The 25,511-nt window shown below is 36.9% G+C and overlaps 2 protein-coding genes across 2 annotated transcripts; both read left to right on the top strand.

The window, feature by feature from the left end:
- Positions 1-105: 105 nt before the first annotated feature.
- Positions 106-13,054, top strand: wipf2a (WAS/WASL interacting protein family, member 2a). The gene is made up of 8 exons (XM_051121988.1): positions 106-474; positions 2,735-2,862; positions 4,485-4,617; positions 4,703-4,837; positions 5,953-6,573; positions 8,267-8,479; positions 11,645-11,746; positions 11,857-13,054. Exons 2-8 carry the CDS (start codon positions 2,806-2,808, stop codon positions 11,901-11,903), a joined length of 1,308 nt encoding a protein of 435 aa, XP_050977945.1. The 5' UTR covers positions 106-474; positions 2,735-2,805; the 3' UTR covers positions 11,904-13,054.
- A 2,945-nt stretch (positions 13,055-15,999) lies between these two features.
- On the top strand, positions 16,000-23,628 carry cdc6 (cell division cycle 6 homolog (S. cerevisiae)). The gene is made up of 12 exons (XM_051121982.1): positions 16,000-16,156; positions 16,767-17,033; positions 17,139-17,408; positions 17,529-17,728; positions 18,305-18,459; positions 20,641-20,747; positions 21,497-21,636; positions 21,727-21,827; positions 21,911-21,981; positions 22,103-22,275; positions 22,982-23,122; positions 23,496-23,628. The coding sequence occupies exons 2-12, from the start codon at positions 16,793-16,795 to the stop codon at positions 23,583-23,585; spliced, it is 1,689 nt and encodes a 562-aa protein (XP_050977939.1). The 5' UTR covers positions 16,000-16,156; positions 16,767-16,792; the 3' UTR covers positions 23,586-23,628.
- Positions 23,629-25,511: the final 1,883 nt, after the last annotated feature.

The following is a 25,511-nucleotide window of genomic DNA, read 5'->3' as shown; positions in this document are numbered from 1 at the left end:
AATGATTACCACTGCAGCGTGACGCAAGGGTAAAAGGTAAGCCGTGTAGTTACAGGTCTTGCTTTCCGGATGCAATCGGGTTTTTTCGGCCTCCTGCCTCCATTTTGTACCGACTCCGTGATTTCCGGGATTTCGTAGAACTGGGTTCGCTAAAACCCAGTGGTCCACCATTGAAACAGTATCGCCCTCAAACACTGGGCAGCAATGTTAATAGCAACAAGACATCCGGTTTTGTGAATCTTTGCCTTTCGGTGCTTTCGTTTCACGCTGTGAACTGTTTGGAGTAAGTTTACAGAGTTGGCAACAACCAGCCGTCAGTATGACAGCGGACCACAGTAAGCTATTGACCGACTAGTTACTTAGTTACCTGTTTTTCTTCGGTGGCCAGTCAAACAGCGGATCAACGGCGAAAGAACTGCCGGTTACTGTTTAACATTAATGTTGTTTGGGACAAGTCCTCACATCGACCGACAGGTAAGCTTTGCCAACGTCTTCCTAGCCGGAACAAGTTATGAAGTTGACCTATTTGTTATTTACCGTTCTCGTGACATTTTTAATGAATACACAAGTGACTTTACGCAATGTTTTTGCACGTATACTCTTTAACTGGGGTTGTTTTTATTAATCAACGAGTCGTTCAGACCGGTTTTGTGAACCGGTTCAGCCGATTCACTTCAAAGATCCGACTCAAAAGAACAATTCGTTTATAAATCACCCTCATTTTTGTTGTTCACGACATAGTATTTCAAAAGTTATGGTTTTACATAATACCTGTAGATGCTTGAACCTGTATCACATTTCACGACTGTTTAGGATCTTGTATGGCATGACAGGTATGGTCACTTCGGTATGTGTGCAAGTATTTGTTGACTCAGTTAAATTATCATATTAACCAACACATACACAACACGTCATTTTTACAAGCTGGTTTGACTTCTTCCATCATTCATTTCCTTCTTTTACCATAAAATTAATCGCAGTAAAACAATATTTTAAGTCTATGAACACTTTAGTCTGACGTGACAGCAGTTATTAAACTGAACTATTATTGTATAGTATTTGTATCTGTATTATGCAAAATATTTTAGGGAGCCAAACTACCAAAAAACTCAAAAAGACGTGTACCTCAACCTAAAGGAAGTTTTTAGAATACTAAAAGGCCCTTTACCTACTAAACAGTTATAAACTACTAGTCAAACAACAAAAAGCATGTGCAACAGGATTTTCAGCAAAGTTCTAAATGATCTTGTGGATAGTTCAGATGTTTAGACGTTTAGTAGTTAACATATCACATATGATACTGGCTTAGGGTTAATCACCTGCGGTCATGAGACATTTACATTTACAACTGCCAGGCAGAAATGTACACGACATCATGTCTGACTGCATTTTCTTTACAGTTGACAGCTGTGTAAAATAAAGACTTGTCAGAGGCAAAAGTAATTTTGGGATTCAGGTATTTTGTGGTCTTAATGTGAATCTTTCATTCTGGATATATGTAGCCAGCTGTCAGTTTACGTGTAGAAACTTTAAAGATTAAACTCCTACTTCCTTACATTTTGCATGTGTTTTATGCGTACCATAAACACATTCTTGCAACATTTGGGTATAATAAACAAGGCTTTCATCAGATTTCTTAAGGCTGATTAGAGCTAAAGATATTCACCTGCCTGTTTTGGCTTGTAATGCAACAATGTGAAAAATGCCAAGCTTATTTTTTCTGGGTTAAAAATGTTTTGTAGTGGATTCAGTGCTGTTGAAATTCATCGTTCTGTCATCACTTACTCACCCTCAAGTTGTTCTAAACCTGTATGAATTTCTTTCCTTTGCTGAACATTAAAGAAGATTGAAGTTGGTTTCTGGTCATTGTTGACTTCCATAATCAATACTGTGGAAGTCAATGTGGATAATCAACTGTGAGGTTACCAGTGTTCTTCAAAATATTTTCTTTAGTGTTCAATAGAAGAAAGAAACTTTTAAAGTATGGACAACTTATAGAGAAATTAATTTTTTAATTGTTTGGCTTTACAGGTCACCAGGTTTAAAAGTGGGTTGATCAGTTTATCTAACAGATGATTGTTTAGTGTCAGTGTGTTCACGGTCACGTGTAAACTTCAGGAATCAAACCATATTCAGTCTTTGTTTGGAACTTTTGTAGTTTTATTTATTAGGTATAGGTATCCATAGACAAAACCATGATTAAATAGAGCAGCAACAGGCGTTTCGATTACAGCATATAATAGCTTGAATGTAATGAAGATGAGCCATTCAGGACACAAGAATACACGTTTTACCACAGTCCTTTTGCTTCACCCATTTTCACACTCTTACTTCCATTAGTCGTTGTGTGGCGGCGGATCCTGCTTGGCAACATTCCGGTTAGTCCTGCTGAATTTTTGTATCACCCACTTTATCTGTGGATATGTGAGCGAACACTTCGTACGGAAACTTTGTGGAGTGCCTGGAAGCAAGGAAAATCAACCTGTCAGTGGAAAAAGAAAGAGAACAGGGGTTTTTCATTTGAATATTTTTAAAACTTTCAAAAGCTACTATGGTGCTGCTGAGTAGGTCTTGGAGGAGGTGGTTTGGGAGGTACACTGATGACGTTAATCACTAATGAATATGTCACTACGATGACATATGTATGTTTTTTTTTTTTTTTGTTATAACCGTCTCTTGAATTACCTGAAGCTGAGCATGGCAGTCTGATGGCTATTATTTTTCCACCTTGCAGAGTTTTTGTGAGAAGCTCAGACCAAGTGCTGAAGATTGAGGTGATTGTTGACGTCTTCCGAATTTGCCAGGATGCCTATTCCTCCTCCCCCTCCGCCTGGACCTCCACCACCCCCAACCTTTAGCCAGGTCAGTGTAAAGCAAAGGTCCAGCAATGTATTTTTCTTGTTATTTCCTTAATGCATGTTACCTTTTTCCAGTTTCTTTTGTTAATTTTTTGGCAATGATGAATAAAAGACGGGAATTATTTAAAAATTCTAGATTAAAGCATGTGTGCCATTATCTTAAAAAAATTGCATTCATGTTGCTTTGTAAAATTTTTATGTTTTAATATGATTATATCTTTTTATTAAATGTGTAAAATTATTAATTCCGAAATGTTCTTAGGTTTAATTAAGAAATATTGCTATGTTTTATGTTTCTCAAGGTGATTTTTTTTTTTCAAACCAAAAATTTCAATTATTGATTTAGAAATATCTTTTTTTAAGTTTATTTCCTAAAATCTAATTTTATGTGATATTTGATATGATATTTTACAAAAGATGTTAATTAATGTAATTAGGTTTTTGGAGTTTGGAGAGTGACACTAAGCTGAACTAACCTTGTAAACAAAAAAACAAAACAAAAAAGTAAATAATCTTATGGTTTAGAGACATAGAGCCATGAGAGTCTGCAGAGGTCCCCTCTATGATATAATTTTATGTAATAAATGTTTTTTTTTTTCCTGCACATCTTTCATTTAGTGAATAGTTTCTTTTTAATATTAATAAGCAATAAAGCATTTGTTACTTTTTTCAATAAATAATAAAAAAAAATTACGTATTGTTGAAAAAGTTTTTTCGTATAATTTTTTCATATTAAAAGTGTTTTTATTAAATTAAATTTAATTCAGAAATTACCAACAAATCTAATTTTAAAAAAGCGATTTTCAGGGATGCCAAGTCCACGGTTTTCCAGCAGAATTGGGCTACTTTTAAACTGTTGCCACAGGGATATGTGTATATATATATATATATATATTTTTTTTTTCATATATATATATATATATATATAATTTTTTTTTTTCCTGTGGGTTAATTGTGTGACATACTGCATAAGTTATATGCGATTGAAATGCTTGTACTGAATAATTTTAGATTGTACCAATGATAAAACTGCAGTAGATGTTAAAGTACTTCACTTCCAGAACAAAAAATGACAAATAATGTACTCACTCCGTTGTCATCCAAGATGTTCATGTCTTTTTTTCTTCAGTCATAAAGAAATTGAACCAGAATACACAGAGTTCAAGCAGAGCTAGACAATACAAGCATTTGAGGTTAAAAAGTATATAAATTGTCAATTAAAAAAAAATAAATAAGTAACCAATCGTTCTGCTGAGATTGTTTATGATGACAAGGGTAAATTTACAGAGTAAATTATCTGTAATTTTTTGTTCTGGAAATGAACTTCCCCCTTAAATTTTATGAAGGAGGGCCACTGGTAATGAGTTCTTGAGCTGTGTTTATGATCACTACACTGTGGTTTTCAACAGTGACTGTAAAATATGTACTTTAGATATAGGAATTGCATATTTTGAGGTTTGATATTTGGGAAATGGTCATTGGGCTACTTTTGGGTTATTTTTGATTGGCCATTGTGCTAGTTTTGTTATGCAGACCTGGCAACCCTGAAGAACTTCAAGTCAATAAATTGCATTTTTAATAAATGAAGAGATCACTTTTTCAACATACAAATGTGTTTTCTTTCAGGCAAACACCACACCTCCGAAGCTTAATCGAGATGAAGCGAAAGGAAGAGGAGCTCTGCTGTCAGACATCTGCAAAGGCACCAAACTGAAGAAGACCACTGGGATCAGTGACAGAAGTGCACCTGTCATTGAAAGTAAGTCCTCTGTAGTGCGTCCTTTTGAAAAAACAATTAATGTTTGACGTGACCCAGCTAACCAGGCAGTGTTTTGTTTTGGCAGAGCCTGGAGGTCGAGGTGGCGGCAGTGGTGGAGGTGGAGGAGGCGGGGGTGGTGGAGGATTTGGAGGTGGTTCTGGGCCGATGGCCATGGGAGGGCTGTTCAGTGGAGGAGTGCCTAAACTACGACCAGTTGGAGGTGAGTAGTGAGTAATGCAATCATGATGGATATTTGTTAAAGAAGTCCACTTCCAGAACAAAAATGTACAGATAATGTACTCACCCCCTTGTCATGCAAGATGTTCATGTCTTTCTTCAGTGGTAAAGAAATTATGTTTTTTGAGGAAAACATTTAATAATTTTTCACAATATAGTGGGCTTCTATGGTGCCCTGAGTTTGAACTTTCAAAATGCAGTTTAAATCCGTCTTCAAACGATCCCAAATGCGTTTGTAAATGATCCCAACCGAGAAAGAAAGGTCTTATCTAGCGAAACGATCGGTTATTTTCATAAAAATAATACAATTTAACTCTCGTCTTGTCTTGAAAACTCTTTTTCCGGTTCATGACAGTTAGGGTATGTCAAAAAACTCCCATCTCTTGTTCTCCCTCAACTTCAAAATCACCTTATATCGCTGTTTTACCTTTTTTGTTAAGGGTGTTTGATCATCTTTGCATGTTCACTTTACAAAGACTGGGTCAGTACTTCTGCAGCAATGTGGGATGATTTTGAAATGATTTTTGAAGTTGAGGGAGAAAATATGATTGGAGTTTTTCAACATACCCTAACTGTCTTGAACCAGAATACACAGAGTTCAGGCAGAACAAGACAAGACCAGCATTTGAGATTAAAAAGTATTTTAATTATATTTTTTTAAATGAAAATAACCGATCGTTTTGCTAGATACTTCGGCTGGGATCGTTTACAACCGCATTTGGGATCATTTGAACTGCATTTTGGAAGTTCAAACTCGGGGCACCATAACAGTCCATTATATGAAGAAAAGTCCTGAAATGTTTTTCCCAAAAAACATAATTTTTTTAAGACTAAAGAAAGAAAGACATGAACATCTTTAAGGCTACACAATTTTTTTTCAATATTTTTTCTTTCTGTGCAAATGCACTACCCAACAAAATCACCCACTCCACCTCTAAAATAATTAATTCTTTACAAGTAGTCATCTGGTGGAAAATTCCTGTATTTTTTTGTATTGCAATATATATATATTGTAGAATAAAATATCACCATGTCAGTTTTTCCCAATATTGTGCAACCCAAATTATCCTAATCTGTTTTATTCATGTGTCCACACAGACAGCTCTGTAGGACGGTCAGCGCTGCGGCCACCTGGCTCTCGCCCTGCTTTACCTCGTGCTCCAGGTCATTCAGAACCAGACAGCTCCGGTCGTGGTGATGGAAGTCGCTCCTCACCTCCAGAACAGCCACGAAATCACCGTCCCTCCGTGCCAGACATCCCCAAACACTCTGCTGTCAACAGCTCCACAAAACCCGCCAACTCTGCCCCGCCTCCACCGCCACCATTCAGTCGCGGTGCCAAACACGGACCCTCTTCAGCCCAACAGGGTTCTGGGGCACACAGTCGTGAGAAACCCCTTCCACCACCACCTGCAAGCAAGGGGCCTCCACCGCCGCCATCTTCCTCTCGGGATGGGCCTCCTAGACATCCCCCTATTTCATCTCGCTCCTCTTCATCTTCCTCTTCCTCAAATGCACCTCCACCTCCTCCTTACCGTCAGCCAACTAATGCAGCAAATGGTGACTCGGCCCCTGAGTTGCCGCAGAGGCGAAACTCACTGAACAAGAAAAGCCATGCCAATGCTAACGTCCGTAGCCAGGCTCCTCCTCCTCCACCCCCTTCCCAGCAGAACAGACGACCCCCGCCACCATCACGTGATCCAGGGGTGCGCAACACAGGTAAAATGCAAGCTGAAAATTCTCTCACTGTAGACTTTAGTCAGGGTAGCACAATATTTAGTTTGACAGGATTGAAACAAGGCTGAGGATATAAATACAATGCAACCAATGGATTGTATTGTTGTTTACCGACATGCTCAGCTGTTTAAAGGAATAGTTCAGCCAAACCTCGTTCATCTTCTGAACACAAATTAAGATATTTTTTATGAAAGCTTTCTGACCCTACATAGACAGCAACACAACTACCATGTTCAAGTCCCAGAAATGTAGGATTGTTAAAGCATTGTAAAAATGCTCCATGTGACATCAGTGCTTTAACTGTAATGTTATGAAGCTACGAGAATACTTTTTGTGCACAAAGACAACAGAAATAACGACTTTAATAATTTCAACACTTTCAGTAGACAAAACTTGAAATTTGTGAATGTTGTGAAAATTGTGATCTAGGACCTTTGTGCCATTGCAAAGACTGTAAATCCATCACAGCCTGATTTTTATCCACATAAAATTCAATATAGCATCTAACCTAAGGATTTTAGAGTGCATTAGTGCCTTTCCCCATTTTTTTCAGCAGCATTGGTTCCTAAAGTATTTTTCCCAGAAGAATTTTTTAAAAAGCCTTCCTTAAAGAGTTATGAATCATGAACTAAACCAACCAGCTTTAAGGTAAATCACATCAAACGTATTTGAAAACCTACCCCACAAAAAAAGAAAAGCAAAGGTACAAGACTGTGTACTTAACAGCTTTAAGAAAGGAAAGAACTAAAATGAACTATTGATTTAAAGATGTTTATTCTGTATATAGATGCAATCTATTTTACATTTATTGCAAGTAAAAAGTTGATGTTGTGGTTTCACAGCTTCAACAAGAGTGTACAGCATTCATTAACAACCTTATAGCTCACATTGAGTCTGTTAAATCGGTTTAAAAGTTGTTCAAATCATTTTTTTTCTTTAGAGATGTAAAACTTTTACTTCCAGGAACCAGACTGTTGCACTGTATTGCTATTCTTAAACATTGGAACATTTGGAAATTGGGCGCAATGTTCACAATACTCTTCCAGTGACTTTTTCCAATTTGTCAAGCTCTAAAAATGATGAAAAGGCACAATAAAATCACTACAGATAGTTTCACATTGGTCTTGTGCATTATATTTCAAGTCTTCTGAAGTTATTCAACAGCTTTGTGTAAAAAAGCAAAATGAAATTTTGTTCATACAATGCTGTTGCAAGGCTTCTTTAGACTTGAAATATAGCCAACAAGTTTTAAAGGAGAAGTCCACTTCCAGAACCAAAATTTACAGATAATTTACTCACCCCCTTGTCATCCAAGATGTTCGTGTCTTTCTTTGAAGTCCACTATATGGAGAAAAATTCATGTTTTCCTCAAGAAACATAATTTCTTTACGACTATAGAAAGAAAGACATGAATATCTTGGATTACAACAGGTGAGTAAATTATCTGTAAATATTTGTTCTGGAAGTGAACTTCTCCTTTAAATAATACTTATTGCTCGGCAACATGACACCCCGAACTAAATGACCCAATTACCTACATTTAATTACCAAACGCAGATTTTAAATGTAAAAAAAAAAAGAGTAAATTATCTTTCTTTTTTAATTTGTTCTTTTGAATCAAGGTTTTACTAGAATATGGTAAATGTAGACCTTCTAAAATGAAATGCTCATTTAGCTCCTCAGGTTCCTACATCTCGTAATGGGGCTCGGGAAATGCCACCCCCTCCGCCTCCTTATCGTGGCGGGGCACAAACATCTTCTGAACCCCATAGTCGAGGGAAACCCCCTCCTCTCTCCTCTGCTGGACGCCAGTCTTCAGGACATGCACCACCTCCTCCTCCACCCCTCCGAAATGGACATACGTCATCTGCCTCCAAATCCTTTGCTGGTGAGTTCCATCATATTTATCAAACAGGTGACGTAATCTTTTTTGGAACATCAGTTTATTCTCATAGTTGCTAATTTGTTTGTTTGTGGGAAGTGCCGTAGATCAGACCTTTGATTTCGGCAGTGGATCTATAGTCTACTGTGCGTCAGAACATGAAAATAACCCTGAAGTCAAATGAGCTCTCAGTAATTCAAATGCGGCTCAGTTATTTCCTCACTGCACACGTGAACAAAGCCTTCTCAGAACACAGAGATGTAATGCCAGATAAGTTGGTCTGGAAAAATATGGTCATCATTTTACCTGATGACTTGGTACTGATCATTAATGTACAAAAAGATTTTTTTTAATGCATTTCATACAGGTTTCTCAAACCCCTGGAGACTCATGAGGGAATTGCAGAGGGTTTGTTGATTAAACAAGGATAAAAAGTAAAAAATGTCAAATTAAAGGGAAAGTTTACCCAAAAATATATGGCTGTATATGATGAGTTATATTATGATTTATATATTAAAAAAAGTCATGGCTCTTTCAAGCTTTATAATGGCAGTGAATGGGGTTTAAGATAGGAACTCCACTCTAGATTATGGTTTATAGTTTTAAATATGGATATTTTTCTTAAACAAACACATCGATGCACTTCAGAAGGTTTTTATTAATCCCCTGGAGCCATGTAGAGCATTTTTTATGATGGATGGATGCAGTTTTTTGGGCTTCAAAGGCTTGGAAGAGCCAGGACATGTTTTCATTTTTGGGTTAAAGGAGAAGTCCACTTCCAAAACAACAATTTACAAATAATGTACTCACCCCCTTTGTCATCCAAGATGTTTATGTCTTTCTGTCTTCAGTCGTAAAGAAATTATGGTTTTTGAGGAAAACATTTCAGGATTTTTCTTCATGTAATGGACTTCAATTGTGCCCCCGATTTTGAACTTCCAAAATGTAGTTTAAATGCAGCTTCAAAAGGCTCTAAATGATCCCAGCCGAGGAAGAAGGTTCTTATCTAGCGAAACGATCGGTAAAAATGTGTATACTTTTTAAGCACAAAAGCTCGTGTAGCACAGGCTCTGAGATGCACGTTCATGACACTGTGTACTATTGAATCATGTCGAAAGGTCACGCGGAACTACAGACCCAGTGTTTACAAAGCGAACGCACAAAGAATAAGAAAGTGCAACTAAGTCAAACGCTGTTTACAAACAAAAAGCTACAACGATGTTGGGCGATTCTGAAGTTGTAGGAGAAAATAAGATGGAGTTTTTCGCCATTCTCTACCTTTTTGAGCCGGAGTACACAGACGATGAACTTAGACAGGATTCGTAATAGTGATGGGAAGTTTGGATCATTTTACTGACTCTGACCTTTGAGTCTCGTTCAGCAAAATGAATGAATCTTTTTTCGAGTCATTTCGTTCATTTTAGCAAAATATAATTAAAATATTACGTGTTACTTCCCTAACACATCTACTGCTTACACAAACATTGATCACACTACAAACAAGACAAAACTGTAATGCTATAAGAAACAGAAAAGATTAATTAATTGTTTACCTGAGTCTTTAGTCTATGATTAGCTCACCTCACCCCTTATCTGAGAAGTTTTCGGGTTTGAGTTGTTCGTTCATCACATGACAGCCCCATAAGATGAAGGAACGACTCGAAAAACCCGAAGACTCGAAACAGGTGAACTAATTCCAATTCACAATCAGGGGCACAATTGAAGTCCATTATAAGAAGAAAAATCCTGACATGTTTTCTTCAAAAAACATAATTTCTTTACGACTGAAGACATGAACATCTTGAATGACAAGGGGTTGAGTAAATTATTTGTAAATTGTTGTTCTGGAAGTGGAGTTCTCCTTTAACACTCCCTTTAAAATAAATAGAGCTGCACAATTATTTCAGATTGAAATCATGATATGGCTTAATACCATTATCAAATCACAAAAGATTGTAATTTAGTGCGTTGTGTGTTTCAGAGTGAATCTGTGTTCATTTACATGTGAGCACCACATGATCCTGTGTGACTTGTGCAGCATCGTTCACATTAAATGCCTGAATATATTTGTCGAAATATTTTTTTCTCTACCATTTTAGTATATAAAAAGTCATACAGTGACTTATGTGAGACTATAGTAGTCACTGTGGGCGGTGTGTTTGAACTGACTTTAAACAATGCATGTGTGATGATCCTATTCAAATGAACAGTTTTACTGCCAAAGGTTAAAACAGAGTAACGTTCTCATACGCACGAGTTGGGAGGCAAAGATCGCTCATAAAACGTCTAAATGCAAGATTACAAAACTTACACAATATGCCATAAGGAAGTCTCTTATACTTGCCAACACTGCAGTAAAAGCAGTAATATTATATAAGTATATGTAGTGAAATATTATTACAATTTAAAAATAACTGTTGTCTATTTTAAGATCGTTTAAATGTAGTTTAAAATGTAATTTTTATTTCATGATGCAAAGCTAAATTTTGAGCATCATTACTCCTCTCTTCAGTGTCACATGATCCTTCAGAAATCATTCTAATATCCTGATGAGTTTTCGCTGCTTTATATTTTTTCAGAATTCTGATGAAGTGATATTTCAAAATAACAGTGTTTATTTGAAATGGAAATCTTTTGTAACCTTGAATGTCTTTACTGTCACATCCTTGATGAATATATTAATTCTCTTATTTTTGTTTTAATGTTACTTACCCCAACATTTGAATGGTGTTTTGAATGGTTATGTATTACAGCTTCCATAAAATATTAAATATATTAAGCTTAATATTAAGCAAAGCTGAAAATTCAGTTTGCTTCACAGGAATAAGTTGCATTCTTAATATATACTTTAATAAAAAACGGTTCTTTTAAATTACAATAACATTTCACATTGCTGTTTTTACTGTATTTTTGAACAAATAAAAGATCCATTGAGACTATTTTAGTGTATTGCTTTGAATAAAGCTGTAAAAAACTGTGGAATAGATCAATAATATTTTTTTTTCTTCATATGAAAAATTATTCTAACAGCTTCATCCTAAATTAAATTAATGTGCTAATCTTGACATGATAGTTAAACATCAGCATAATGCAAAGCTACTTGTCCACTAGGTAGTGCGTAAAATGGATTTGTCGTTGATAAATATTTCTATAATGTTTATTTCTTCTCAGATGAATTTGAGTCCAAGTATGACTTCCACCCTATAGAGGACCTTCCACCACCTGAAGAATACAGACAATTCCCCAAGACCTATCCTAGCCAAAGCAACAAGGGTAAAGGCGCTATTTTTAACTCTACCCTGTCATTTATCCATAAAGATAAACCTTTACAGATTTTGTTACCTTTGTACACATTTCCTCAGTGCCTCTTTATCTTTCTCCAGGTTTAGTGAGAGGTGCTCCTCCACTGCCTCCTGTTGGAGGAAGATGAACACTGTTCAAGGACCAAAAAGAGCTGATACACAAACACATACACACAAATATGTACATGTGTCCACAGTATATATTTATGTGTGTTTGCCACACTAACATTCATTACACTTAGAAATCTAATCACGTGACATTTTTCTTAGGGCAATACTAAAAAAAAAAAAACATGATCTCTGATCCAAGCCACTTCAGAATGCTGTACCTCTAGACCTGAAAACACTGTGCAATATTCCTGTGCTGCCTAGAAATGCACCTTTTAATATTGTGTCAGATGACGGCGGCACAGCAATGCGAGAGCAGACAACTCCAGTTATCATGAAGCTAGATGTGTACATTCCACCTGTTTCGTACAGCAACCAAAGGTTTTTTTATTCAGTGAGAAAATGTGTAGCACTTGACTATGACTATGCATATCAGACAAAAAGTCTGTATTTCTCTGGACAATCATGTAATTGTATGTATTTTTATTCTTATTTTAAATTTAGTTTCTTTCCAAATCAGTCAGGAATGAGTTAAATTCTGAAAGTGTTTGCTTACACTACAAAGGCCATGAAATAGCCTTGTTTTTTGTTCAGTGCACAGTTAATGTTTTCCACATCTCACTACAACGTCAGAAACTATCTGGTCACATAGGTTTTAAGAAGCTGATTTATCAACCATGTTGAATCTAAACTGATTTTTACTGACCAAATATACACTAAGTGCCATCGGATCTTTAGGAAGGTCTTGTTGGAGATATTTGTTTTTGAAATAGTGTAGAGGTAGTGCCATCTTCTGGTTCATCTGCACCCTTTTCTCCTGCTGGGTACCAATGTTTCTGGGTCATTTATACATTGCCTCTTCATCATTAGTGTTTTAAACCTAAGCTGAATTTCAGGAAATAAATTTGAGTAGATTTTGTATAAAACACTACAGTTTTCTAATGGGCCTATTTTAATTCTGTGACATTGTATTATATGTTATAAAGTGACCAAGTATGTTTGTAATATTCAGGCACTATTGGCCGTTAAATATAGAAGCTTATAATTGGGATTTGGTGACCAATCATTCTGACTTGTAAATGTCATTTTATCTGTTTCTGAATGTGTTAAAATGTGTCAACATAGTTCTGAAATAAAAGGTGGGAATGGGAATTAAATTGTGTGCTTCTTTACAATAACGATATAATACAAAAGTATTGATCTTTGTTAATACACTATGCTTTGTAATTGGTCTTTCACATTTACATAAAATATTTAGCCACTCAATGTTATGATTAACCAATTAGATTCAGATATTTTGAGTCCTGTAAAATAGTCGTTTTTCAAGTCTTAAAACAATTGAGAACCACATATATGGGCCATTCTACAGAGTAAGTCCAAAATCAGAGTTGAAAACTTCCTGGAAAAAAAAGTCAAATTGTATAATATCCAAGGTACACATTTCTAGTAATTGTGCAGTTAATTCTCGTATTGTATTTTCAGAAAGTTTTATAATATTTGTCCTCTTCCCAAATGTGTCACTACTAAAACACAGTAATATATAACTTAATTACAAGCATTATACTGACCTATTAAGATTTTGCTTACATCTTTGTAAATATATATTTTTGCTATTTCATTAACATTTTTTTCAAAGGTAAATCAATAAAAATCACATTTTTAACAATATTTCAAGTGTGATTTATGAGATTTTGTCTTTGTAAAAGGCAAAAGGTTGATCATACTGATTTCAAAATTAAGGATTCATTAATCTAAATATACACTGAACCAAAAACTATCATAAAATCTTAGTTGATAATTCAGTATACTTTATTTTTGACATAACATCCTGCTTCGGTCATGGCAGCACATTTTCGGTAATGCTTTGGTAGTGACCACATCACATTACAAAATTTTAACTTGCACACACTAAAACATTAAAATGCTATAAATTTGCATAACTGTACTAAAATTTTATTTCCCTTAAATATGAGGATTATGTGTTCCCTTTTTTCATTAACGAAACAATGATGACATGTTTTGGTTGTGACTTCCGGTAGTGACAAATTTATGAGATAACACCCAAAAAATCAATGATGTCACTACTGAAACTCCAACAAATATTTTGGTCATGACTGTTTCTACTCACCATGTAGCTATGAGAGAGAGGAACACATGAATATTTCCTGATCATAAATTTAGGGGTGTAGTTAAAATCCAATGGACTAAATCATACACCGTTTCGGTAGTGACATGAAAATGCAGGAGTTTTTTTTTTTTTTTTTTTTTTTTACAAGTTTAATAATTTACAAAGAAAAATAATGTTTTTTAATATCACCTTCAGAAGTTGTAAGAAATGTAGGGGTTAGGGTTCAGGACAGCCACGTCCTAACTGAAAGTACCCAATAAATTATATCTTATTTATATTAAGCTTACTAATATTTAAAATATTATTGTGGATTTCAATAGATAATAAAAAGATCTTAGTAAATATCTAAGATTTGAATACTTAATATCTTTTTAAATGTGTTTTTTAGTTGTGGGACAGCAGTTTGGATCAGTTCTGTAGAATGTCCCATATATAGATATTATTATACACCATCTAAGACTTTACAGGATGGGGATAGCTGGAAACAGTCTATGTTGGAAATATAAGGAAGAAGAGGGCACTTATTTACATATGATTTGGGAATGCTCCTTTGTTCAGCAATTCTGGCATAAAATTGTGAGAATACTTGAAGAGTGTTTGAGCTTTAATATACCTGTAGAACCACAATTATGCCTTCTTGGAGATAAATCAGTTGTACCTAATGTAGCAAAAAATACATTTACCCTTATTAAGATTGGTTGTATCACAGCTGCCAGGATGATTTTACGCAATTGAAAAATTGGATTGATGGGATGATTGAAATTGCATCATATGAGTGCATGTTGGGAAGACTGCAAAATGAGGGAGAAATTAAGAAAGCATGGGATAATTTTTGGCAGCGTATAAAAATGGTGTGATGATCAGGACCCCCACTGTTTAATTTCCATGTACTTTTGTTTTGTTTTGTTTTATTGATGGTGACTAGTGGCTAATTGATTGGAAAGGGGAATAATGAATACTGTGACAATGTACGAAGTTTTGAGAACTCTGTATGTACAGATATGTTAGTCAGCATTTAAATAATGCATTTTTCCTCTTTTCATAATTTCGAATCAAAGCATCTTAATTTGCTTTTCCTGTGATATGCTCACTGAAATATGCTCACATACAAATATGACCATCCTCAACCCAGTTGGTGGCACTGTTGTTACAGAAACAACGACCGGCTTTATCCTAAGAGGAAATTAAGCAACAAAACCGAAAATGATTTGATTGTTTTATGTAGTTGTGGTTTTTAACTACTTTGTCCCAGAAAATTTCAAGAGCGAAGAATGCGAGCCCGTTCTCCAGTCATTCCTGCCGTGTGGCCACACGTCCCAGTCAATCCCATAATGCCTTGATGCAACACAGTCATTCATTACATAAAGTGTTATTTTAAATAGTAAAAATATTTCAGAATTGTACTGTTTTTGCTGTACTTTGAATCAAGTAAATGCAGGCTTGGTGAGCAGAAGATAATTAGTACTGTTCAGTAACTTTTGTTTATGTATGTATTTATGTATAATATTTGAGCCCATTTTAATATGAGTAAACACGATAAAACAATTCAAATAGACCGTAAAAGACCAAACGCTTTCAATAAATAAGCGGTAATACCAATAGCATGTCATGGATCAGGAAATCGAGAAATCAATGTATAATTGAATTTAAAAAATTTTAAGTATTTGTGACTTTTGAGTGCGTTTATGAGTTAGAAATGAACCTGTCACTGTGAAAACCTAGTGTACACCAGGAATGTTAAAATAAATGTCAAGAGTGGTATTGATGGCAGAATACTTGCCTTTTATTAATACAGAAAAGCTGCAGTTACGTGAAAAAAAAACATTCTTACTATTTCCCGGGAAATTTATTCCGCCAAAATACCAACAAAGAATTACCCGCCTTTACAGTCAAGTCAGTGGGGGAAGGGACTAAGAATCCTATTGGTTCCATACAACCAAACGGAACTCCGACAGCCAATGAAATGCGTTGTCATGAGAACCACGTCACACGCCAGCGCGTCAGCTGTTCAGAGAAGGAGGTCACGACAGCACATTTGGCGCTAGTTTGACGGCGGGGAAGTGAGTGTGGTGTGGAGCTTACCCTGAGAAATCTACAACTTGTGATAATTGTAACGATTTTCAGCACTAATTCAGCTTTATTCAGGTAAGACATAAAATATATTCATTCTACAGTTCCTAAACGATCGTTGTGCAATATATTTTAAAATTAGATTTCTTTTATTCAGTGTTGTTATGCGTGTGAACAAACATCTTGGCGCCAAATGACCCACAGTATAACCTTCTCACTTATACTTTGCGGTATTTGTTGGACACGCACAGTGTTTCTGCAACAAATAAAAACATTTATTTGTTAATGTGCTTATTTTTGTAACGTAGTAGTGAAATAGAATCGACAAGAAGCGTTAACAAAATAAATAGTCACAAAGTGTCTGTATTTTTAAACCGCCAAATGGAAAGGAATACATTGTGATCTTTGTGATTCTGCACAAAATGGGTTACTTCTTTGTTGTCAGACTTGATATTGTTAACTACAACCAACCCCCAACAGGTTTTAGGTTAGCATGGCTTTGTTAATGATTCGCACCTCAGAGTCTACAGGAAAAACTACACTTACTTGCTAAATTCTTGATGGTTACCTCAGTTTTCTTCTCAGTTTACAGTTTTGATGCTACAGATTATTAACTATTGTGCATTAGAGTTTATTGGTTGTTGTTTTACTGTAAACTAAATCATCACTGTGCTTTTCCTTTCAGATCTGCTTCCTGGTTTTAAACTAAAAATGCCCAGCACTCGTTCACAGAATCAGCCCACCCTTCAGTTCCCCCGAAGGAAGTCTTCCAGATTGGGTTCTCAACCTAAAAGCTCCTCTGAGAATGCAGTGGATGCCCAGCCCACCCCTCTGTCCCCTAGAAAACCAAATGTGGGCGATTCGCTTGGTGTCTGTCTGTCTCCCAGGAACTCTGTGTTGAAAAACACCTCTCTGTCTGAAAGGCTGCCCTTGAGCCCTCGCAAACGCACAGGTGTGTAAATCATCACCTTTAAACAACCTTCATGGTTGTTCCACTTACAGTAATATGGCATGGCTTGAATCTTTTATTTATGAAGCTCCTGTGTTTGTTTTTCAGGTGACGAGAATGGCTGTAACCTACCGGCCTCTATGCTTGGGTCTCCTCCAAAGCAGCGCTGTGCTCCTCTGTGCTCCCCTCGTAAACTGTCCTTTAATGAGAACACGCCGATCTTCTCCTCGCCTCCACGTCCTACACTGTCCTCACCGAAAATTCCCCTGTCCCCTATTTCACGTCCATCTCCAAAACGGCTGCAAGAGACCCCCTGCACCAGCCCGATCGCTCGCACGGAGGGAAAGCTTCCTGTTACTCGACTCTTTCCTGTAAAAAGTATGTTTTGTTCAGTGTCTGTTAGCTAATTTGCTTAAAAGCATTAAAATCAGTGCTGATTCTTTACGTTTGTGGTATTTGCTAAGTTTTTATTTGTTGTGTATCTCTTTTTTCCTGCAGAATCAGGTTATCATAGTGTAAAGCAGGCACTTCACACCGCAGTTCCTGAACGTCTTCTGTCTCGTGAGGCAGAGAGAGCTGCCATTGTCTCCTTCTTGGAGAACCATGTGGTGGCAGAAAAACCCTCAAGCCTCTATATCTCTGGTGCTCCTGGCACAGGCAAGACTGCCTGTCTGAACTGTGTCCTCCAGGAACAAAAGGTGAGCTTGAGAGGAAATAAGGGGGTTTGTAACTCTAAAATGCAGTACTGTTTAAAAGTTTGGGGTCAACATGCAGTAAAGGGATAGTTCACCCAAAAGTGAAAATTCTGTCATTAATTACTCACCCTCATGTTCTTCCAAACCCATAAGACCTTCGTTCATCTTCAGAACACAAATTAAGATATTTTTGATTGAATCTGAGAGCTTTCTGACCTTGCATAGACAGCAATGCAACTGAAATGCAAATAATGACTTCGTTCAACAATATTGTGCACAAAAAGTATTCTCTTAGTCTCTCATGTTGAACCACTGATGTCACACAGACTATTTTAACTATGTTCTTACTACCTTTCTGGGCTTTGAACGTGTCAGTTGCATTGCTGTCTATGCAGGGTCAGAAAGCTCTCAGATTTCATGAAATATCTTAATTTGTGTTCTGAAGATGGTTGAAGGTCTTACGGGTTTGGAATAACATGAGATTGAGTAATTAAGGACAGAATTTTCATTTTTTGATTAACACTTTAAACTGGTCTTAAATGAAAACCACAGTGCTTAGCTGTCTTCTCTTGTTTCCAGGCTCTATTGAAAGGTGTTCAGACTGTGGTCATCAACTGTATGAATCTGCGAAGCTCACATGCCATCTTTCCATTGCTGGGAGAGAAACTGGGGGTTCCAAAGGGCAACAGCGAGGCTCGGCTGGAGAAACTTCTGACCAGCTCTGGGCCCACTGTGTAAGTCTGCTTTTTTGTTTTTTGCATAAACCATTTCAAGTTTTTAGCTCATTATGTACAATGAATGAGGTTAGTTTTTGTAGTATCATTCAAACGGGGCCTGTTCTTTAAATTAGGGGCCAAGCACCGAAGGTGCGGTGGCACCTATTGTATCCGTTGGCGTTATTATTATTCCGCTTCTTCTTCTTCTTCCTCTTCCGCCGCAAGTCTATGGCAGCCCATAGAACCGCTTGCGGGAAAGTTGTATAATTTTGCACACTGATAGAGGACAGTCCCAACATTAACCATAGCAAGTTTGGAGTCTCTAACTCAAACTCTCTAGCGCCACCACTTGTCCAAACTTTCAAAAGATTTATGCTAATAACGTTTGAACCGTAAGCCACACAACAAAAATTCTTTTTTCCTCTGATTCCTTGGCTTATGCCGAGTTGAATGGACACCAAAATTCAAAAATCGTAAGGTTTAGTTTTTTCGCTATTCTCAATTGTTTGTAAAACCTACTTTTTCGAACTCGTCCTAGGCCGTTGCACCGATTGTCACAAAAATTGATCCAGATCATCTTCAGACCATGCTGGCAAAAAGTTATGGAATTCAAGTCGATTCGTCCAGCCGTTCACGAATAACACGCAAAATAATTCTACGAAAAGCTAGCAAAAATCAATGTGAGGCTATATCTCCGTAATAGTTTGTCATATTGACACCAAACTTGGTGTGTGTTATAACAAGCATGACCTGAGGCTAACTGCAGTGTTTCGGTGCAGTGCCCCTAGTGGTCAGGAGATACGAAAAATGGCTATTTTTCTTTATAACGTCTGAATGATTTGTCCAAAAATCACAAAACTGGTCTCTTTAGATTCGGTGTGTCATACCGAGTCGAACCATATCCAATTTTCCCATGTCAGCCATTTTGGGTGTCGGCCATTTTGAATTTAGCTTTAAAATGCTGTATCTTGAGAACGGATTAGCGTATCGTTTCGACATTAATTACAAAAATGTTCGGCACCATGCCCTGTATGTACATAAAAATTTTGGGGCCAGCGCCACCTTGTGGTCAAAAGTTATAACGAAATTTCAAAAAATGCTAATAACTTTTGCGTACATTAGCTTATTGAAATGAAACTGATTTTGATAGATTCCTTCGGTCATGCTGAGAACACCGATACCAATTTTGCCAATTTTGGCTGAACTTCCTGTCCGCCATTTTGATTCATGTTGAAAACCTACCTTTTCGAACTCCTCCTAGACCGTTAGTCCAATTTTCACCAAATTTGACTCAGATCATCTTCAGACCATGCTGGCAAAAAGTTATGGATTTTGTGTCGATACACGAAACCGTTTTCGTTTAGCGCATCAACGAATTTACTGGAAAGATGCCAAATTGCATCCGAGTCTGTATCTCTGCAAAGCTTTGACATATTGACACCAAATTTTATATGTGCTATTGTCACCACACTCTGACCAAGCCACATCAATTTGGTAACAGTGCCACCTATGGGTCAGAAGTAATACGCCATTCACTAAACATTAATAATGAAATTTACAAAAATGCTAAGAACTTCTGTTTACATTAGCCTATTAGAATGAAACTGATGCCAATAGATTCCTTGGGTCAAGTCGAGAACATTGATACCCATTATGCCGAAATTGGCCAAACTTCCTGTCCGCCATTTTGATTAATGTACAAAACCTACTTTTTCGAACTCCTCCCAGACTGTTAGTCCGATCTTCACCAAATTTGGCTCAGATCGTCTTCAGACTATGCTGGCAAAAAGTTATGAATTTCGTGTCGATATACGAAACCGTTTTCGTTTAGCGCATCAACAAATTTGCTGGAAAGATGCCAAACTACATATGAGGCTGTATCTCTGCAAACCTTTGACATAATGACGGCAAACTTTGTGTGTGTCATTGTCATTTCACACAGAACACGTCACATCAATTTGAAAACAGCACCACCTGTTGGTCAAAAGTGATAAGCCATTAAATTTTATTACGATTGGTTGTATTTTATGATTTTTCAGCCATTTCAACTGATATTATCCTAAAATGGCTTAAGTTACTCACTGTTGTAGTCGGTCTGCTGCTCCTTGCCGTGCTTAACTCCTCATTCTGCCTCTTTTGTGCTTGGCCCCGCAATTGCTGCTTGCAGCTATATTTAATGCTTGTTTTTGTGTGCAACAGCCTGTTGGTTCTCGATGAGATGGACCAGTTGGACAGCAAGTCTCAGGAGGTTCTCTACACAATCTTTGAGTGGCCTTACCTGCCTAACTCTCGTGTTTGTCTCGTTGGTAAGTTTATCATGCGTTTATCTCCCCAAATGTGTGGGCTTTAAAGGGGTAATTCACCCAAAAAGGAAAATTTAATGTCATTAATTGCTTACTCTCATGTAAGATGAGATCTTCGTTCATCTTCAGAACACAAATTAGGATATTATGATGAAATCCAGGAGCTTTCTGACCCTGCATATACAGCAACGTAACTGACATTCAAGGTCCAGAACGGTAGTAAGGACCTCGTTAAAATAGTCAATGTGACATCACTGGTTCAACCTTAATATTGAGGCAATGAGTACTTTTTGTGCGCAAAGAAAACGGAATGAATGACTATTCAACAATTTCGGCACCTGTGTGTCGTGGAACTCTCATGAATGCACATCAAACACTGACATGTTAAGAAGTAACTGAATAAAGTCGTAATTTTTGTGTTCTTTGCGCACAAAGTATTCTTGTAGCTTCATAAAATTACATTTGAACCACAAATGGACTATTTTAACGATGTCCTTATTACCGTTCTGGGTCTTTAACATGTCAGTTGCGTTACTGTCTATGCAGTGTCAAAGCTCTTGGAATTCATCAAAAATATCCTAATTTGTGTTTCAAAGATGAACCACGGTCTTATGGGTTTGCAACAACATGAGGGTGAGTAATGACAGAATTTTCATTTTTGGGTGAGCTGTCCCTTTAATTTCTGCTAACAATCTTCTATGCAAAGCAGATTGTTTTGAATGTCTGCTTACCGGTGAACTTTGACCCCTTAGGTATCGCTAACGCATTGGACTTGACGGACCGTATTCTGCCCAGGCTGCAGGCCAAACCGCATTGCCGACCCAAACTGCTCAACTTTCCTCCATACAGTCGTGAGGAGCTCAATGCGATCGTCCAAGACCGGCTCACACAAGTATGCCTACTCGCATATTTCCTGTTATTCATAATTATCCAAACTCGCATTCCGAGGTAATAATACATTGGTATGTTCACATGCGTTTAGGTATCAGGTGAAGGTGTACTTGACGCAGCAGCAGTTCAGTTCTGTGCAAGGAAAGTTTCAGCTGTGTCAGGAGATGCCCGCAAAGCTCTCGACATATGCAGGTAAGAGAATCAGTTTTAAACTGCTAAAGCAAAAATGTGACGCTTAGTTTTGTACAGTTCTCACATTTGTGTTTATTCATCAGGAGGGCTGTGGAGATTGTGGAAGCAGCTGACAGGTCTAAAATGGCATCTGAACCTGCAGCCAGCCCTAAAGGTAGGAATTACCAAATTGTATCTTCCGTAGAATAAGATGTATTGGTCAATTTCGGGGTCAATTATCTAAAGAAACAAAAGAAATGTTTGTTTTTTTTTTTTTCCCCTCTTTCTTGTTGCAGTGTCACGGGTGAGTGTTCCTCAGGTAGCACGGGTTTTGTCTGAGGTGTATGGTGACCGCATGGCATCCAGCAGCGGGGATGGCGAGAGCTTCCCTTTGCAGCAGAAGCTTCTTGTCTGCTGTCTGCTTCTGATCATCCGTAATGGCAAGAGCAAAGAGGTCCAGTTGGGCAAGGTGAGTCAAACTTTGTTCGGCACATGAAAATTGTTTCCAAACTCTCTAACTTAAGAGAATTTCACTTCTAGAACAAAAATGTTCAGATATTTTACTCATGCCTTTGCCATCCAAGATGTTTGTCTGTCTTTCTTCAGTTGTAAAGACATTATTATTATTTTTTTTTTCTTTGAGGGGAAAACATTTCAGCAATGTTCCCCATGTAGTGGACTTCTATGGTGCCCATGAGTTTGAACTTCCAAAATGCAGTTTATTCTCAAATGCTCATCTTGTCTAGCTCTGCGTGAACTGTGTATTCTGGATCATGACAGTTAGGGTATGTCCAAAAAACTCCCAACTCATTTTCTCCTCCAACTTCAAAATCACACAGGGCTCTGTGCGAACTAGACAAGATGAGCATTTGAGGTTATAAGAGATAAGATATGGGTAAGATATGACCCTTATTCCTTGGCTAGGAATGTTTAGAGCCCTTTTGGAAGTTCAAACTTGTGGGTCCACTATATGGAGAACATACATGAATTTTTTCTTCCCTCAAAAAAACAATTTCTTTACGACTGAAGAAAGACAAAAATCTTGGATGACAAGAGGGTGAGTAAATTCTGTAAAATTGTTTTGGAGGTGAACTTCTCCTTTAAGTGTTCAGAATATATTGAAGATGACGTGAGAAGTCATTCTGGGACTGATAACCCTATTTGTGTTTCTCCAGCTGTGTGAAGTGTACAGTAAACTGTGTAAGCAGAGGCAAGTGGGAGGGGTCGGACAGACTGAGTGTTTGTCTCTCTGCAGTCTGCTGGAGAGCAGAGGAATTTTCACACTCAAAAAGGCCAAGGACGCACGAATGACTAAAGTAAGAGCAGTTGTGAATTAAGAATGATTTGGCTTTTCTATTATATCATTTTTAAGCCCAAAGTATACTTCGGCCATCTGTGTTCCGACAATCAGAATTGTCCTTGGATGTCTGAGTGCAGCCCAATTTTTGTGTCCGGATGGATGGTCTGTGTACAACAGCACAGGCATGAGATGAATGTTGAGACCGAATGAGTCCACTAGGTGGTGCATGTGTGAAACTCGTCCATCTGCACTCAAGTATACTTTGAAAACTGTCGAATGTGGAAAAAGCAGTATACCTGGAGCTTAAGATTTTTCAGTGAATCAGTGTCTTAATTCATTATATCTTTAATGAGTGCTCTTCATTTCAATATTGTTTTTTTCTTTCCTAGGTCTCTCTGAAGATTGAAGAGCGAGATGTTGAGAATGCTTTGAAGGATCGAACTCTCCTTGGTAGCATATTAGCGGCTGGCCTGCCATAACTTTGAGATTTTAATTTACTATTTAATTTTTTTTTTTTTTTTTTTTTTAAATAGTAAATTTTATATTTTCCTTGCATCAGTATTTTATATTGCTTAGATGTTGACATCTTGTTTAAAATGAGATTTCAAAGAATGATGATTTGATCCAAAAGGGTTGATTTCTCCATTATGTTTGTGTCAAACGATTTGCCTACCTTTTAAGTGTAGGGTTGTTTTTTGTTTTTTAAATATGCATTCTTAAATTGGCAAATTCTTCTGTTTCAAAACTGAAGTCATTGCCTTTTATTTTATTTTGTACATCAGCTTTGTAATGGTTTTGGTAAGGGATGTACAGTTTTAATAAAGCAGAATGTACACAAGTTTGATCCTGACTCACTCATTTAATTATCTCTGTTCATTATTGAAAATATTTTTGTGTGTGTATAACATACTTTGGTTCAAATATCTCAATGGCAGTGTAAAAAAAAAAAAAAAAAACACTTTTACCTTGTCAAAATAAGTCCTCCTCTACTCTGATTGGTTAGCTGACCAGAAAGTGACCGTGATGAGCGTAGCCCTTTACTTAGGGCTGTTCGATTGTGAAAATTTTGGAATCGAGTCCGATTCCTCACTGTTGTTTTCTATTCTTTTTGATTCTTGTGGAGGAACCTAATTTTGCCATGACTGTAGGATATAAATGTCTTAGAAAATAGCCTCATCATAATATAAAGCTTTATTTTTTAAAAACTGATACATTTCTGTATTTAAATTGTAATTTTGTCTGCATTGCACATGAAATTAGTCATAGCCCACAGTGCAGTTCAGCTGAGTGATGTGTACTTAAACGGCATGCTTTGCGCAAAATTAACAAACTGTACACTGAAACAAAATAACCAGAACAAGCTCGTTGTTTATCTGTTAATCAGATGCGCTCTCAGCCACTGATCTGTGCTCTCAACGTTTTCTTTCAGAATTAGCATCGGCTGTTAGAAAGGTTAATAAATAGCAGTTTATTTAAGATGGAAATAGGATCAAGACCCTTGATCATGATCTATTCTGTCGTGCCATGCTCAAAAATAACTTCTGAATCGTTTTGAACTGATTCATTAAAACGATCTATCCCGAAAGAACCTTGGTGATTCCCCTTGATATGATCAATTCCAACCGAGTCGATTCCACCGCCTCGGAATCGATTCTTTTTGGAATCGACTCCCAGCCCTACTTTTACTCAAAGTTACACATTATTCAACTCTCAGCCCCAAGGTAAAAAACGCCTGGTCATCACACCGGTAAGAAGCTGAGAAAGGCTTGATTTGAAAAAGGGGATATTACTTATAAAGATTTAAAAAAATACCACTGGGTGGATTTTTATCATTATAGGGTTGTTGTGCACACACTGCCAACACATTTATGTTCAAACAACATTCAAAAGTGGGTTTTGCATCCGATGACCCCTTTAAAATGTTTTAAAATCTGTTAATTGTTAAATCATGTGATTATTTTTCAAATATGGCACACTTTAAAACACACCAGTCATGAACAAGTTCCTTCCCTGTACATCTTCTGTATATAGAAGTTTCATGGTTTGCCTACATTTGCATGTTTGGCTTTGAGAAAGTAAATTCACGTCTGTACAGTAGACCGCAGAAGAAAAAAATGTCAACTCTTCAGCAATAAAAAAAAAAGAAAAATGTTAGATTATCTTGAGTAATTTTTGCTTATTAGTATGGTTGAATTGGATCATTGAAGGTCGGCAGCAAAGACATCAGTTAATAAAATGGGAATAAATGCATAAAGGATATTTGTATTAACATATTTAATTATTGCAGGTTTGCATCATATTCTGAGTGGAATTTCAATTTGAGGAATACTGAATGTTTTTTTGTGAGTGAGATGAATTAATGCATGTTCACATTTAGGCTAGAACTAACGTCTTACTCCCGATTT

The sequence above is a fragment of the Labeo rohita genome, chromosome 11, assembly GCF_022985175.1.
Source record: "Labeo rohita strain BAU-BD-2019 chromosome 11, IGBB_LRoh.1.0, whole genome shotgun sequence".
NCBI lineage: Eukaryota > Metazoa > Chordata > Actinopteri > Cypriniformes > Cyprinidae > Labeo > Labeo rohita.
Note: the sequence above shows the minus strand (reverse complement) of the source record. Positions and strands in the feature narration are given on the sequence as shown.

Excerpts from the sequence above, each read along its gene's own strand:
- cdc6 (XM_051121982.1), top strand. The coding sequence starts at position 16,793 with ATGCCCAGCACTCGTTCACAGAATCAGCCCACCCTTCAGTTCCCCCGA. Across the intron at positions 17,409-17,528 it reads TCGACTCTTTCCTGTAAAAA|AATCAGGTTATCATAGTGTA; the intron begins GTATGTTTTGTT and ends TTTTTCCTGCAG. Across the intron at positions 21,637-21,726 it reads TCCAAGACCGGCTCACACAA|GTATCAGGTGAAGGTGTACT; the intron begins GTATGCCTACTC and ends ACATGCGTTTAG.
- wipf2a (XM_051121988.1), top strand. The coding sequence starts at position 2,806 with ATGCCTATTCCTCCTCCCCCTCCGCCTGGACCTCCACCACCCCCAACC. Across the intron at positions 4,838-5,952 it reads TAAACTACGACCAGTTGGAG|ACAGCTCTGTAGGACGGTCA; the intron begins GTGAGTAGTGAG and ends GTGTCCACACAG. Across the intron at positions 8,480-11,644 it reads TGCCTCCAAATCCTTTGCTG|ATGAATTTGAGTCCAAGTAT; the intron begins GTGAGTTCCATC and ends ATTTCTTCTCAG.